General features: G+C 52.8%; 4 protein-coding genes across 4 annotated transcripts; all 4 read right to left on the bottom strand.

Moving 5' to 3' along the window:
* Positions 1-3,369: 3,369 nt before the first annotated feature.
* On the bottom strand, positions 3,370-3,624 carry BDZ83DRAFT_627017 (uncharacterized protein). Its single transcript, XM_060508602.1, has one exon. The coding sequence runs from the start codon at positions 3,556-3,558 to the stop codon at positions 3,385-3,387; it is 174 nt and encodes a 57-aa protein (XP_060363299.1). The 5' UTR covers positions 3,559-3,624; the 3' UTR covers positions 3,370-3,384.
* A 1,120-nt stretch (positions 3,625-4,744) lies between these two features.
* On the bottom strand, positions 4,745-6,269 carry BDZ83DRAFT_753746 (N2227-like protein-domain-containing protein; the record flags this gene model as incomplete). The annotated part of the gene is made up of 3 exons (XM_060514389.1): positions 4,745-5,701; positions 5,779-6,042; positions 6,120-6,269. 3 exons carry the CDS (start codon positions 6,267-6,269, stop codon positions 4,745-4,747), a joined length of 1,371 nt encoding a protein of 456 aa, XP_060363298.1.
* A 394-nt stretch (positions 6,270-6,663) lies between these two features.
* BDZ83DRAFT_581399 (glucan 1,3-beta-glucosidase) lies at positions 6,664-8,145 on the bottom strand (the record flags this gene model as incomplete). Its single annotated transcript, XM_060505455.1, has 1 exon — positions 6,664-8,145. The coding sequence occupies one exon, from the start codon at positions 8,143-8,145 to the stop codon at positions 6,664-6,666; it is 1,482 nt and encodes a 493-aa protein (XP_060363297.1).
* Positions 8,146-8,783: 638 nt separating this feature from the next.
* On the bottom strand, positions 8,784-10,577 carry BDZ83DRAFT_543483 (uncharacterized protein; the record flags this gene model as incomplete). Its single annotated transcript, XM_060503421.1, has 1 exon — positions 8,784-10,577. A coding segment is annotated over one exon (1,794 nt), but the record flags the coding sequence as incomplete, so codon positions are not given.
* Positions 10,578-10,684: the final 107 nt, after the last annotated feature.

Genomic DNA, 10,684 nt, shown 5'->3' with positions numbered 1-10,684 from the left:
TCACGAAGCCGGCTTCGAGACGCCAAGCGGAGACAGACACGAGTCCGCCTTTCCAAGGAAGACCCGTCAACACAGGCCAGAAGGGGCTCGTGCAGAAGATCGACAGCGTCATTACAGCGGCAGCAAGGATCGTTCTACCTGTCTGGAGGACAACGCCAACCAGTAGCCTCCTCCGAGACGCCGGCTTACCGTCAGCCAAAGTCGCCTTAGAAGGCGTCCGTTTACGGGCCGCAGTCCGACTACAGAGGATTGATCGCCGACACCCGCTAGTCGCGCGGCTCTCCCAGCAGGGACAGCAACAGACGAGACTACAACGGACGGCTGAACTTCTGCCAAGATGCGGAAGACCAACGTTCCTCCAATCACAGTACCTGCCAAGCTCACAGGATCAGATAGTAGTTCAATGCAAAGAAGAGGCTGCGAAAGCTTTCGAGCGCTGGCTAAAGACAGTACCGGAAAGCCATATGATCGTCTTCTCGGACGGCTCCAGGGCGACGAACGGAGCCGTGGGGTACGGCTTCGTCATCTACCGAGACTCCAAACGCATAGCGCAAGGGTGCGGCCGACTCGGACTAGCAGAAGTGTTCGACGCCGAGGTCGAAGGGGCGCGAACCGGCCTCAGAAGGGCTCTGCTCACCAATCGCGGTCATCCAATCCACATATGTATCGACAACACCAGCGTTATACAAGGCATCCGCGGCAAGGCGCCGGACTCGTCACAAGACGCGTTCCTCGAAATCCAAGAAGCGGCCAGGATATTTGATATACGGACGCACTGGTCCCCGGGACACCAGGGCATCGAAGGAAACGAGGCCGCGGACCGGCTGGCCAAAGAAGGAACGACACTGCCGGCGCGGATGGGTCAAATGGCAACACTAGCGGGCATCAAGCGGCTTGCAAGGGAAAAATTACAAAGCCAGCACAGGAGATGGTGGTATAAAGAGCGAAGGCCGCGGTACGCGGACTTGGGGCTTGAGGCAGCTCTGTCCAGCCCTCCTGAACTGGCCTTGCCGCGGGCTACGTTACATCACCTGCTGGCGGCACGATCGGGTCACGGGGACTTCGAGCAATATCACCGACGTTTCAACCACGACGACGCTCTAATGATGTGCTCTTGTGGAGAGGCGAAAGACGTGGACCACCTGGTCTACTGTCGACTAACGCTGGCGAGGAGGCAACGGTGGCCGACCCTCCACTCTCGCAGTATGCCCGAGCCCATAGGTCCTATGGGATCTCTCGAGGCCTACTTCAAGAGATTAATCACCGACCCACGAGGCTTCGAGGCCTTTCTCCGCGTGACGGACTTCTTCCAGAAGATCTGTCTGCGGTAGCAGCATCCACACCTAGGTAGATGTGAGTGCGGACTACAAAGAACCTCCCGATTCCAAGGGACGATTTGGGAAAGAATGAAACTGGGGCACCAGCGGGAACCGGGGACAGACAGAACGCGTAGTGGCCACAAGGCATGATTTGGAGGACGATGTAAAGAGACGACGTACTGTAGAGTAGGTAGCCTTGGCTCACGGCCCTCCACGCCATATACCCTTCGGGAGGTCTGCGGTAAGGGCTCTAGCCCGGCCGCCACGGCGTTAAATACAACAACAACAACAACAACAACAACACCAGGATCGGGTGGCTGGGCTGTGTTTCACAAATCTGATTCCACAACCGTCCTACGGCCCCAGCCTTCCTTTGTCAGCTCCGAAGAATTGTCCCAGCCTCTTGAAAACGTCATTAAATGACCAAGAGTGGCCGCAAAGATTTCTAGACTGGCCGTATCGATAAGATATGGCGGCTCTCTTCTACCTGTATAATCTCGGTGATTCAAATCGTAAGGTTAACGCCGCGTTCAGAAGTACTTTGTCCGAGGAAAATGTCTAACGAGCGAATCATACTTTCTGAGCGAGATTGTTTGTAGTGACTTTGTTGAGTATAAATTCATAATATTTTGAGCGGCAGTGATTCTGCCTGGAGTCGTTAAAAACAGGTGGTTGGTATTACGCTTGGGGAGCATTAGGGCATGCTGATGACTGATGAAATCAGACTTTGTGATACATGTACAGTCGAATTGATCGCAAACGGCTTGTTCAGGCAGATTTGTCTAATTTAAGAATCTCTTAGATATGTGATAGCTTAATTACACTTGTTCGTGAGGGAGAGCTGTACAAAATTGGATAGCGATCATGTACAGGACCTCGCGAATGATCCGAATCACTGTCATACCTTGAACATAAGTATGCTGATAGCGCCACGGCTCAACTAACATGATGGGTAGTAGTCGAAAGAGATCACATCAGATAAGTGCGACTTAAACCACCCAACATTCGTTTACCATAATAAGAAGATGTCGAATGAGGAAGAAGCCATTGGCATTATGGGGTTCCTTGACCAATGCCAGACTGAGCTACCATCACTCAGCCATTTTGAACCCATAGGTTACGGCTCCAAGAAAAGAAAGCACCTCTTTGGCAGTGTGTATATTACCTAGATCGCCAAGGATTGAGTTATATGCTGACTCTCGTCGCTTCCAGTGCAGCTGCGGGCAAGGATTAATGCCCCTCACGATGAGCGTTTGCCGCAACTGTAGTACGCCACGATGCTCATACTGTCCCGTCACAAAATTCGCAACTAGGTCGTGATGAATTGAATATCATTGATAAGTCGGATTTTTGGGAACGGAGTAAGTTATCCAAGCTTCAGTGGATTGAGGACCGGCAAAAGGTGACTAGGGAATGAAGCGCTAATGAGCGGTCCAGAGAACCTCGCTCGCCTTCCTGCAACATCAGTGGTAACGCTTCGGAACACCAGCGCCAATGGAATCGAATATTTTCTGCTACAACATCATTGTAAACGGAAAGATGTGCAATCTGAGTCCAGTTATTCTCATCCGTCTCTACGTGAAAATAGATAATACACCACGATCATCAACCCTCTTTGCGTCCAATTGTAAATAGTCCCCACATATTGAGCACTCGGTTTCGAAGTAATTACGCCCACATACGACAACACAGTGTACTGGGCACAGCTAGGCATGATGTGCCCACCAGAGAAGAAGCAGATTTAGGAGGCCAATCACATGCCTTTAACATAGGTCAGGTGCCAGCTCTTCTGAAAGTGACATACCTAAGTACCGAGATCGGCCTCCTCGAAGGACTAGGTAAAGCCCAAGGCAAATTATCCACGTTGCAGTGTCTTGCTTGTCTCGCCTGTCTTGCCCGGGAACCCCCTGGCCATTGCATCATAGTATCACGTGGCGGAGGACCTGTCTGGTCCTAACATGTCTCACAAACTGTTCAGGTATGATATTCAATAATTCCGTGTCTACAGCCAAGCTCGTTTCTTTTTCCTGGAACCAGGTTCCTGGCGCCGGGCAGCGCTTGCAAGTTACAAGGCTTGGTCCCTGTAATGTCTGCTGACGCGGGCCACGGCAGGTATCTTCCCAACGGATGGTGGCATGATGTGCCGCCGTTGCCGGCCTGGAATCAACGTTTGCTGGGTCGGGCATCTGCATCGAGGTAAAGATATTCCCTGGGGAATGCGTCTTGCTCCTTTTGGCATTCATTGTCCCGAAAAATGCTTGGGTGACAGGTGACGCTTCATCCGTGAAGATCACAAAATAGGTACACGAAGTTTCCGGTACTAAGTGTCGGTCGCCCGAGTACTGTTTGCTAGAGTCTATCGGCGGATACGAATTTAAAGTTAAATGAGTTTTCAGCTGGACTCGCCACCCGAGCAGATACGTGGGATCTTGGTGCGAATAACTGACGGAGCAATCTTATATGCGTCCTGATCATTTGCCCCGATGCGGCTCAAATGGACTATTTATGATCCCATCAGAGAAGCACCATTGCGATACTTGGCCGTCAAATTTCACTGGCCCATTCTACCTACGGTATCTTGACATGATATTCTTTGATCTTCACCACACGCTGCCCCTTCCCTTATAGGCGGCTCGAATTCATGTGCATTTTAACGTCCCAGTCTCTCTTAGCCTCATTCGGCCAGCCAAGTACTGCAGCGAGCAACACAATGCCAGCTTTCATTTGCAGCCAATCTTGCAGCAGTTCGCCCACCCTAGGCGCCGAAGTTATCCAATTACTTACCGACTCAAGCACACCCTCATGCCGGAATCACCATCTTCAATATGCTGAACGGTGCTTCAGCTGCTTGCCGATGCAGGGCCCTACGCCAGTCGAGTGGGGGCCAAAAAGAAAGCAGATTTGTCTTTGGACATGTGTCAGTACATCTTTCTCCCCCAACCCACACCTTTTTTAGTGGAAAAAGATATGGCCGTTGACTTTGACATGCTGTAGTGCTACTGCGGCCAGACTGGATTGCCCATTCGCCTGGAATCGTGCGGGAGTTGCGGGGTGGCCCGCTGCGCATATTGCCCGGTCGCCAGGTTTAGAAGGGCTGGCACCGTCCTAACCTAGGGATAGGAGCCATACGGCAGGGGGCTGATTTTATTATTGCAAATGATGGCGTCAATGTATTATGGGAGTGAGCGCAAGGTTGCCAACGGTCTATTGAGCTATTTCTTTTGGTGTTTCTGGTTTTATGCGTTGTCTTTGAGATCTATTCCTATCTTAGGTACCCAGGGGTTTATGTCTAGGTGAAATTGAAAACCGCTGATTTGCATTTCCAGTATCTCAGGAGTATCTCGTCGTTGGTCCACACACCACCACCTCCCCCCCTGTGCACCTAGTAGGTAGAAGCACCCACTGCACTACGTGCATCTTTGTGCCTACCGGCTTTTCCTTACCAGCCAAGATTGAGCTGAGTACGCATTCTTCGTCAAAGCCCTCTCGTTGAACCCATACACTGCCTCCTGGCTGCGGACCTTTTCTTCTCCAAACGTCACCTCTCCGCATTCCTGCCCGATATCCAGAAATTCAAACCCCATGTTCTTGGTCACTGCGATAACCTCATCAAGGGAAAGCTGAACGAAAGGACCGGTTCCCCACATGAGAGGCCCAAAGTTGACCCAGTACCCTCCAGGCTTCAACACGGAATTGATTGTATCGAAGTAGCTCATGACATTGCGAGCCGTGTCGAGGAAGAAGTGCGTCACCACGACATCATACTGGCCAGAATACGACTTGAAAGCTGAAGCGAAATCACCTTCGACAAGTAGCACGGCACTGGCGTTAACCCGCCTATCAGGGAAGGACACCTGACGAAACATGTCTGCTGCTGTCGCGTGATGCGACCATCCCTCAACAAACGGGTGGAAAGCCTGAGAAGCCGGGCGAGTGTGAGACTCGAGAAAACGATAAGCGAGATTCATGAACATCGACCATTCGTTGCTCGTGACCTCGAAGCCTCCGAGAGCGGAGATTTCGTGACCCAGACGGCCAGCGCCGGCCCCCGGAAGCAGGACTTTGATGTCTCCCCGCTCAGAGCGATCTGGGAAAAGCGTGTTTAGAGTACCGAGAATACAGGGGAAGGCATCATCTCGCTCGCCTCGACCGGCAGTCGACCAATCTCTAACAAAATGTTTCAGGGCTTGGGATGTGCTCACTCTGTCAGCAGGCTGGCCAGCATTGTCCTTGGCCTTGGCATGGTCATCCAGCTCCTTGCGACTGATTCCGTAAAACTCGAGCGCTGTCTCGACAATCTCATCGCACAGCGCCTGGTTCACATTGAGAAGCTCTTCCGCCGTCTCAAACTTCTTTGAATATCCAACGGCCTTTTCAAGAACCTACGGTGCTAAACATCAGCGGGCTGTTGGCTTCAGGGGGAAAGATTGTCTCAGGGGGCGGCATGATTGTTACTAACCGCTTTCTGTGCCTTGGAAACGTGCTTGTACAGCCCCTTCCACCGGTCGAGCTCAGCCATCTGGCGGGCCTTGTATCGACTGAATCCAAACAAGGCCTCGAGAAGCCGATGGCGGGGGTGATTGGTGTCCCATTTACCGTGGGATTTGCTCAGTCGCTTCAGGAGATTCTTCTTCTCCTGCTCATGGCGTGGGCTCGGCTTGTCTGGGATATCCTCCACAGTGACCGTCACCTCGTGAATCTCAACAAAGGATTCTTCTGGCATCTGCGTTATTCGGTTAGTACGTGCTTGAGCCTGGCGGCAGACAACACCGTGACCGGGGGGGGGGGGCTGGCCCTTACCGCCGCCAAAATTTCTTGCGCAGTCAACTCATTGTCCAAAACGACTCCATTGTCCGCGTAATTCCGGACGCTGTCTGCCTCGGCGGCTACAGAAAGAACGCCATAGGCGAGACTGGAGGCAGCCCAAAAGGCAACCTGAGACAACCTCATTGAAGCAGGCAACGCTCACCGAGTGGCGTTAAGGCTAGTCAGGGGTATGGCTTGATGCGATTCGCCAGGGCCGACAATGGCCTGCAGAGAAACGCGTCGAAAACTTCGATTTCGGATCTGAGCCGACGTAAGGAGACTCAATCGTCGCTGTATCTTTGTTTGGTGAAAAGAATGGTCTCTTCTATTGTTTGAAGAGAATTCTAAATTGAGTGCGGTCAAAATAATGAGTACCTTGATAGACGCCAAGACGAGAAAATGTGGATATACCCAACCACAGCCCGAATACGTGGAATATCGTGTGGTATTCATGTACAAAGGATCTGAAGTCTACCCCTATTGGTGATTCTCTCCATCTTCAGATCCTGCTATCTACTTCTGGACGCAATATGCTCCATTATGCGTGGCCATTAGTCCCATTCGTGAGCTTCCCATTCGCTGTCACCGCATCCTCCTTCAAATACTCATTGAGGCGATCGCGCGTCTTGCAGTTCTCCAATGCAAAGCTAGCCGCCAGCTCCTCGAGCTCATCCTCTGTCTTGCCCTTGAACAGCTCCGCAAACTCCCAGCCAGCATACTCGCTCATCAAACACTCACGCACTACACGCTCGACTTGCCTGTCAAAGTTCCATACCTTGGGATACTTCTTCTTGAGCAAGTGCGCGGGGATTTGCTTCTTCAGCTTCTCGATAAACGGCGCGTACACCTCGTTGTCGATGGCGCTCTTGTCTGCGCAACCCCAAAAGTCGAGACCGTTTCGTTGCTTCTTCTCAACAAACGGCTGGATGAGGCGCATGTACGGGCTTTCCGGGTCGAGGTAGACCATGCCTTGGTAGCCGATATCCTTGTACAACCAGATGCTCCATGAGATGCCGTCGAGCTCCCGGTATATGGCGAGCTGCTCCTTGAGTAACGCGAAGCGCTTCTCGTTGGTCGCCTCGGCGTTGGGATCCGTCTTCGGGTTCTGGTAGACGGGGCCCCACTCGCCGTTCCAAATCGGCACACCGGCCTTTTGCATGAATTCCACCTTACGCTTAAGACTTGTGCGCAGCTTCTCCTTCTGTTCAGATGTGCCGTCGTACTGCTCGGGAAGGGGAAAGCCCATCATGCTGTAGTCGTGGCAGCTGTAGACACTGTTGGGCAGTGTCTTTTCTGGTGAGAAGGCAGAGAAGTCCATGGCGTAGGTGTTGCCGTCCAGGAAGAGGATGTGGTCAGGGTCGATAGCGCGGATCGCCTTCTCGGCGCGCTCGTACCATGCGATGAGGCGGGTGTGCTCGGGGTCTGCTGGCTCATTCAGGGGATTGTATCCCGCAATGACCTTGTTGCCGGCGTAATGACGGGCGAGAGCCTCCCATAATTGAATTGCGCGATCCTGAAAGTCTTTAAATTCCCAGAAAAGTGCTCTGCTGATTCCTGAGTCGCTGTGCCAGTCCTGGTTCTGCCCACCTTGCACCGCATGGAGGTCAAGGATGACATAGATGTTGTACTTGGCGCAAATACTAACGAGTCGATCGAGAAGATCGAAGCCAGACTGCTTAATTACGCTCGGGTTGTCGTCATCCTGGAAGTGACGGTAGTTGAAGGGTATCCTCAAGCAGTTGAGACCCAGTTGTGCGTATAAGGCAGCGTCAGCCTCTGTGAAAAAGTGGTGGATGAGACGGTTGAAGAAGAAGTCGGCTTTTTCCTTGCCCAGGACTTCTTCCAAGGCAGCGCGGTGTTCGTGCTCGTGACCAGCGTACCCGGTGATGAAGTTCTCCATGTTGAGCATGCCACCGAGGCCGGCGCCCTTGAGGATTACTTCATTGTCATTCTCGTCGACAATCTTAGTTCCCTTGACGCGAAGCATCGTGAGAGGGGGGTTAGATCTAGCGGCCGACATTATGAGCAGATATGAGGTTCTGGGTTCGGGGGTATGTTGGTGCTGATTGTCGGTCTTTCTGAGGACGGTTCTTTATACCCATCGGCATCGTGACCAAGACTACACAGTGGACCGAATTGATAAGTATGGCCCAATCATGAAATCGTATCGAGGCTCTGTTCTGCTGTCATCGCACATGGCTAAGTGAGCGTCCGGCTATCCCCCTCACCGTCTTAAGAGCGACACTCCGCGAAGGTGGGTTGATGTGGGGCTTGCCTTAAAACACATTCTCAATCCATCCCGCATGTGAATCAGCCCGACTGGACCAACTAGAGTCTGGGGTACAGCGATTTGCGCATGAGGTGGAGCTAGGCTCTGACCGATGAGACGCCAGCAGCTGCCTATTGACATTCGTGGGAGTCTTCGCTGTGTGTCGACCAAGTGACAACATGACTTTCCCACGACATTTCCCGGTTCCACGTTGTGTCAAGCGGAGTATCGATCGAGTTGCATTTAGCCTGAATGAATCGATGTAGTATTGCCGGTAGTCAGCTTCAAGACCTTTGACGGACAAAGATCAAGTTATCATGTCCGGCAAGTATCCTCGACTAAACCCGTAAACGATAAGCCGATGGGGATGGTGCCGAGATCATCCCACATGCCTTGTCCAAGACGCGACGAACAAGCTCCATCTCGCGCGTTTCGCACTCCCAAAACGCAAGTAGATCAACCACCTCTCCTACGGCGCCATACCAACCATTTGGTAGGGAATGTCCACCTTCAGAACCGCTAGACTGGGTGAGCAATGCTGCCGCAACCAACACCAGGGCGCTTCGCGAGCAGGATCGCATCATGGGCAGCGTCCCATGGTGGCGATGTCTGTATCCTAGGTGATTAATGGCGAGTCGATAAGCGTGGTTTTCGAGACCTTTTTGAGCGAATAATTCCACACTAGGAGTAAGAACCTCTCCAGCAAACTCGGGGTTCGCCCCAAATGCATCGAGGAAAGCGGCGGTAAATGGCCAGTATATCACCTCATAAAGGTTCACCGCGTGACCTCGGAGCACAAATCTGCACACATCATCCTCTTCCGGAGGCTCGGCGAATGAGAGACTGGGAGGAAGCGAGCTTATCCACTCTTGTGCTTGCTCCTCGTACTGCGGCACTGCCGCGGCCATTGCCGCGAGGTATGCTTGGCGCGTGGGGTGTTCTTTTTGAAGGCCCACCATCTCGGCACTAATCCGAGAGGCAAGCCTTCTGAGAGAGATCTCGGCCAGGTAAAAGTACCATGATGTTCTCTCGCGAGCCAGACGCGGATCTGTTGCCGCCTCAACTTCTGCCCTAGGCGCTGGCGGCGTCGGGAAGAAGGGCGGGTAAAATGCCAATTCCTGATCGCTGAGTGAAAAGTCTGGGAGGTAGAGGTCCCCTCGCATCTCTCGCTCGGATTTCCATGAGGACCAGTAGACAGCCTGTTGCAGAGTGTCGATGGAGTAATTCCGTGACTCGTCGCCCGACTCAACGTTTCTGTGGTAGCGCTGTTGGGCCTCAGGGGTGAGAAACGAAAATTGCTGACAGCTAGCCAGCGCCTGCACGAAGTACCTCCACGCCTTGACAGGCTGGAAAACGCACATCATATAGACCCCTGAAAGAAACAGACATTGAGCCGCAATAATGTCATCTGACGACAGCAAAATTCCCAGTCGCTTCTGCGCGGCTTGGAAGAAAGCTTGAGCATCGCTGTGGGCTGCGGAACCCAGCATCGTCTCCTGGCTGGGCCCAAAAGGTGTGGCTAGAGAGCCTAATGCGCAGATCAGGAGAGAAAGACAGGACTCAGCCGACCAGTTGATTCCTTCAAGTACCGTATGTGAGACCATTTTTCGAGTTGCTGTCTCGTCGAGAATCGGATTCTTGACATGGACGTAGCTGAAGAAACTATCGAGCAAGTCATTGATTCGTCGCGGCTCCAGGTCAAGAGCGCCGATGAGGGACATTGGAGAATTCGCAGCTATTGAGATATGATCAACATGCAGAGCCATGTCTCCAGCATCAACGCTGTTGCTAATCTCCTCAAAGATGGCCCACGACATGACATGTTCTGGCCTCGGAGGGAGGATCATCCCCATCTGGATAAGAGGCCCCACTGGAGGTGCTTCTATTACCCGATGCTCGACCGGGGCCTCGACCACTCGTGTTTTGTTGCTCGGTAGTCCATCGACTGTCACCGATCTCATCATCTCCTCCAGATCATCGAGTCGTTCCAATATCTTCAGACTAGCCGGGTCGAAGCTGGAGAGGTCAACGGGCGACTGGATGCAAGTAGCCCCAACCTTGAGGCAGAACGAGCATGATGGCTTGAGATTGTCGCATTTTGTTCTCCGAGCCCGGCATACTTGGCATGCCCTGACGGCTCTCTTCCGCTGATAGAATGCGGTTCCGCGTGCTGCTGGTCGGGTGTTGGTCTTAGACGTGGACTGTTCCGGCCGACTCCGGTCTGGGTCAGACGCGTCTGTGGCCGACGGCACGTGGCTGTCCGGGGCAGATGGGTCTGCCATCAAGAGAT

Source organism: Colletotrichum acutatum (assembly GCF_030867785.1).
Source record: "Colletotrichum acutatum strain CBS 112980 chromosome Unknown BDZ83scaffold_68, whole genome shotgun sequence".
NCBI classification, from domain to species: Eukaryota; Fungi; Ascomycota; class Sordariomycetes; order Glomerellales; family Glomerellaceae; genus Colletotrichum; species Colletotrichum acutatum.
The sequence above is the reverse complement of the archived record's forward strand: the minus strand, read 5'-3'. Positions and strand labels throughout refer to the sequence as shown.

Excerpts from the sequence above, each read along its gene's own strand:
- BDZ83DRAFT_627017 (XM_060508602.1), bottom strand. The coding sequence starts at position 3,558 with ATGCCAAAAGGAGCAAGACGCATTCCCCAGGGAATATCTTTACCTCGA.